General features: G+C 30.1%; 2 protein-coding genes across 2 annotated transcripts in view; both read left to right on the top strand.

Moving 5' to 3' along the window:
- The window catches only part of LOC105556039, a 5,490-nt gene extending 4,130 nt beyond the window's left edge, over window positions 1–1,360 (top strand). The window contains exons 10-11 of the mRNA XM_012003094.1: window positions 412–542; window positions 934–1,360. Coding sequence (XP_011858484.1) covers window positions 412–542; window positions 934–1,287 — 485 coding nt within the window. The 3' untranslated portion in view covers window positions 1,288–1,360. The remainder of the gene's footprint in view (window positions 1–411; window positions 543–933) is intronic.
- Window positions 1,361–1,422: 62 nt separating this feature from the next.
- LOC105556038 lies at window positions 1,423–4,291 on the top strand. The gene has a single exon (XM_012003093.1). The coding sequence runs from the start codon at window positions 1,680–1,682 to the stop codon at window positions 4,158–4,160; it is 2,481 nt and encodes an 826-aa protein (XP_011858483.1). The 5' UTR covers window positions 1,423–1,679; the 3' UTR covers window positions 4,161–4,291.
- The last annotated feature ends 567 nt before the right edge of the window (window positions 4,292–4,858 follow it).

Here is a 4,858-nt window from a genome sequence, read left to right as displayed (position 1 = left end):
CCGCTCTCGGACAGCACTGCTCTCAGGTTTCTTTCAGTTTGTTATATAACCGTCTTTGTCTTATACCGTTACTCCTCAAATAAAGGTAAATGCTCGGTCTATCTTACTATATTCATAATCGCCCAAAGAAAGATTATAATTATACGGCGTTTCAAAATGTTTTAAATAGATTCTAATATAAGCTAATCTTAAGCCAACGGCACCCGATATCATTTTTCTTACTGGATTGCTTACAAGACCAATAAGGATGCAGAGTTTTAGATCAGGCAACTTAAAACTAAATCCTGATTAGCTGACGTAAGTAATCTAGTAGGAAAAATAGTTTCGCGTGCCGTTGGTTTAATCTAACTTAACCTAATTTAACCCTAACCTAACCTAACCTAAGTCTAATGTAAACTGAAATAATTTCAGAAGGTAAAAAAGTAAGAACACTGCTTGCTATAAATTCGTTATTCACAGTAGTGACTACTTTAAAAAGAAAGAAAATAAGTTGGCGACCTTCGCGCCAAGAGTCACGTGAGGCATTTTTACTTTTTGTGAAGGTTAGTATATTTTATAAAAGTAAAATCTTTTTAACATATGGAGTTAAATTAACTGATAAAGAATTGATAATTTTGTATGAAAATCTAGCTTGCATAGATATTAATTAGTCCGACTGATTTAGAAATCTTAACGGATAATGCATTCGGAACTGTAAATAGATTAGATAATTGCAATGTTATCATTGCTATAAAAAAATTGTTTACTGTAGAGAATGTATCTGTTAAGAGTATGTAAATGTAACTAATAACTTTTGAGTTCTTTGTGACCTGTTTCACACTGATAAAGAGAGTTTCCTCTACTTCATACTTAAATATAAGAATCTTTTTTCATACAAATTTAAATATTGAATAATATTAATACAAAATTTTGACAAATATATTATATTTGTAGACTACAAATGACATTGAACCCACATTGAAGTTGAGGAGAGAAAAATATGCAAAGTATGGACTTACTTTGGGAGTGCAAGCCGTAATTGTTGGTGCACAGTTGGATTACATTAAGCATTCCTATATAATTATTAATGACATATGTTACGAGGTGGAGACTGCATTAAAAGCAATTGATATAGCGTTCAAATCAACATATGCGTTAGATACCAACTACCCAAGTGAATGTGCCAGGGAATGGCTATTTTTGCAACGATGTATATACGAAATCTCTACACCAAGCGACAAAGATATTTGTAATCTTACAGTACTAGGTTTAATAGAAGAGTACCTAAAGATTAAGGCTGACAGTTAAGTAAGTAAAGTTGAGTTATAGCATGTTAAGCTATCCTTGCGTTATGAAGTGATTAATTAAAAGTAATCTTTTTTTATTAATAAGTAAAATATAAAACAAATTATTTTTCAAATTCTCTAAAACTCTTGTTTCTTTAAAAAAGCGAACTGTTTAATTTCTATTTTAAGTTAAAGTATTATTCAATATCGTTTTTTTGTTGCAATACTTACAATGTGTAATAATGTTTAGTTTAATTATACGCTCTGTGAGAACGTTTAACATGTGATATGTAGTTGAATATAAAATTGACATAAGATTAACATATATAGTATTATTAGTATTTAAGTTTAAATTTATAATATTGCAAAACTGTTGCTGTATGTTTTGTATGTGCTGCATTCATTTATACTAACATGGTTCTTATAAAGTGTCATGAAAATAGTTGTAATGAATATTTTGAAAGCATTGATGCTCTTCAAATTCATTTCACTATAAAACATCCAACATGTACATATTTCAGATGCAATATAGACACTTGTAGACGTTCATTTAATGTGTGGAATTCGTTTAGAAAACACTTGAGCAAAAACCATGATATGCCCAATCGCTTTGACAATTCTAATAATGTAATACAAATAGATTCTGTAGACTCTTACGATCAGACACACACTGAAACTTTTTTTGAAACAAATGTTCTCCATGAAACAGAATTATTTGATAACATATCACCTTCAGATTTTTATACTATGTTGGAAAAACATGCTAATATTCTTATATCTCAAATTAATACAAAACCAGGTCTCCCACGTAATCAGGTTGAGTCTATAATCGAAAATATTTGTAGTTTTCTCAGTGGAAGTTTCCTTAACATTTTGGAGCAAAAAGTATTAAATACACTTTCAACTTGTCACGCAAAGGCGGAAGATATTAACAGCATTCAAGACATGTTTAAATCTCTGAGTAATCCATTCCACCATCTATCCACAGAATACAAACGCATAAAGTATTTTAAATCTACAGGCGCATATATACCACCTGAAACTTACTACATTGATTCTTGTATAGAGAAGAAAAATACAAAAAATGGTGTAAAACTGCAAATGAAACCAGTAACTGCACAGTACATTTCACTTAGAAAAGTTCTAAAGAAATTTTTTGAGCTTCCTGATGCTTTCAATAGTACAATACAATACATGCAGCAACTACAAACGGAGCCAAATATGATATATAATTTTATACAATGTGAAAGATGGCGATCTGTAACCACTAAATACTTTAAACAGTCGGATATAGTGTTTCCACTTCTAATTTATTATGATGACTGGGAACCTAATAACCCTCTGGGACCACATTTAGAAAAGATAGGTGCAGTGTATGTAACAGTACCCTGTCTGCCCCCAGAATGCCAATCCAAGTTGGATAATATCTTTTTAGCTCTTCTGTTTCATAGTAATGATAGAAAGAATTTTGGTAATAGGAAAACATTTGCTCCATTGATTAATGAACTCATTTTTTTAGAAACTGAAGGGATAGAAATAAATACAATGAAAGAGAATAAGAGAGTTTATTTTGCTACCAGTATTTTGACTGGAGATAATCTTGGTATTCACTCCATGTGTGGATTAGTTGAAAGTTTTTCTGCTAAATTTATGTGCCGTTTTTGTAAAGCATCAAAACTTTTGACCGAGGTCCAGTGCACTGAAGACTTAACTTTGTTAAGAACTTCTGAAAGCTACCAAAATGACTTAAGTGCAGAAAATGCAAGTCTGACTGGAATTAAAGAAGAGTGTATTTTTAATGTCGTACCATCGATAGATATTATAGAAATGCCTTTTGTTGATGGAATGCACGACTGTTTGGAAGGTATAGGACACTACTCAATGATTCCTATCTTGAAACACTTTTCACAATTAGATCCCTTATTTATAGAAACGCTCAACTGCAGAATAAATATGTTTGATTATGGTCCTTATGACAGTCTAAATAAGCCACGTTGTATAACTCTTGAAATGTTAGAAAAGAGTAAATTGAAAATGACAGCAAATGAAATGAGTGTACTCGTACGTTTGTTTGGAATCTTTATTGGCGATCTAGTTCATGAAAATGATGAGTTCTGGCAATTATATCTATTATTACATGATATCTTTAGCATAATTCAGGCAAAAAGACTTCCATCGGATATAAAATATGTTTTACAAATTTTAACAAAAGAGCACAATGAGTTATACCTTAGAATCACCGGAGAAAAATTGAAACCTAAACATCATTTTCTTTTGCACTATGCCAGAATATTTAATTACATGGGACCGTTTGCAAATGTATCCTGCATGCGTTTTGAAGCTATGCATAAACGTTTGAAAGCATATTGCACTGCAACAGAATCAAGAAAAAATCTTCTCTTGTCTCTTGCTATCAAATTTCAGCTGAGTTTGTGCTATAGATTTACAACACAGTGTAGCATTCTATCTTGCCTTCTTAGAGGGCCTGGAAAAAGTAAAAAGCTTTCAGAATTTCCTCAGTATTCGTTCTTCAAATTATCACTCCCTAATTCTCTGAAAATGAATTCTGAAAATTATTGTATGAACTGGATAGAATGGAAAAATGTTCGATATAAACTTGGATTTGCTCTTATTACGGGAACAGATAGTTCTGGAGATTTATGCTTTGGACTTATAAAAATTATTTTATTACATGAAGGTGAACCTTTGTTTATATGTTCACCTTTATTTAATATAGGATTAAATTCTCATGTCAAAGGGTATGAAGTAGAATGTGACAATGAAAATGATAAATGGTTTTGCATAAAAGGTACTGAACTTGTTGATTACCAACCACTTTACATGTATCAAATGGCAAATGGAGAACGTTACATTGTTTTAAAGTATTTTTTGTGAGACTGATAAATTAAAAATAAAAATATGTTTATTTTACTATGATTGTTACATGATACTTACTACTAAAATATTTATATTTTTGGTTGGTTGGTAATCAACAAGTTCAGTAACCATTCATTTTCATTGTTACATTCTACTTCATATCCTTTGACATGAACTTTGCGAACTTCTGTGTTTAAAAAATAAAAACATAAGGGGCTCAGAGCCAGAACAAGATGTTAGTGTTCAATTAATATTTAATAATATATATAATATTTATTTAATTTATTATATATATATTATTAAATATTAATTGAACACTAACATCTTGCTCTGAGCCCCTCATGTTTTTATTTTTTTATTTTGTCATACGAGCCATTTTTACTTACTTCTGTGTTTATTTCTTTTTAATATAAATGTTTCTTTCCATTATCGTTTATGACAATACATTTATAATATTTGTGTAATATAATGTATATTTTCTTTTAATCCTATCATTCTTATCTAGACCTGATATTTTTTTTGTTTTAACAAGGACAATTAAATAGCTTTTACCATAAGATATATACAAATATATACATACAGAATGTTTAAAAATTTTTGACATAGCCATTGTGTTGTAATTAAAATGTGTGTATGCATGTATATGTATATGTAAATGTAGCAATGATGCTAAGAATATTAACCAAAATTGCATGTATCTAGGTGGTGGTGCTAAA

The sequence above is a fragment of the Vollenhovia emeryi genome, unplaced genomic scaffold (assembly GCF_000949405.1).
Source record: "Vollenhovia emeryi isolate VEMERY1.0 unplaced genomic scaffold, V.emery_V1.0 DF940413.1, whole genome shotgun sequence".
Taxonomy (NCBI): Eukaryota; Metazoa; Arthropoda; class Insecta; order Hymenoptera; family Formicidae; genus Vollenhovia; species Vollenhovia emeryi.
Note: the sequence above shows the minus strand (reverse complement) of the source record. Positions and strands in the feature narration are given on the sequence as shown.

What these genes read in the sequence shown, in the direction of transcription:
- LOC105556038 (XM_012003093.1), top strand. Translation starts at nt 1,680, where the DNA reads ATGGTTCTTATAAAGTGTCATGAAAATAGTTGTAATGAATATTTTGAA.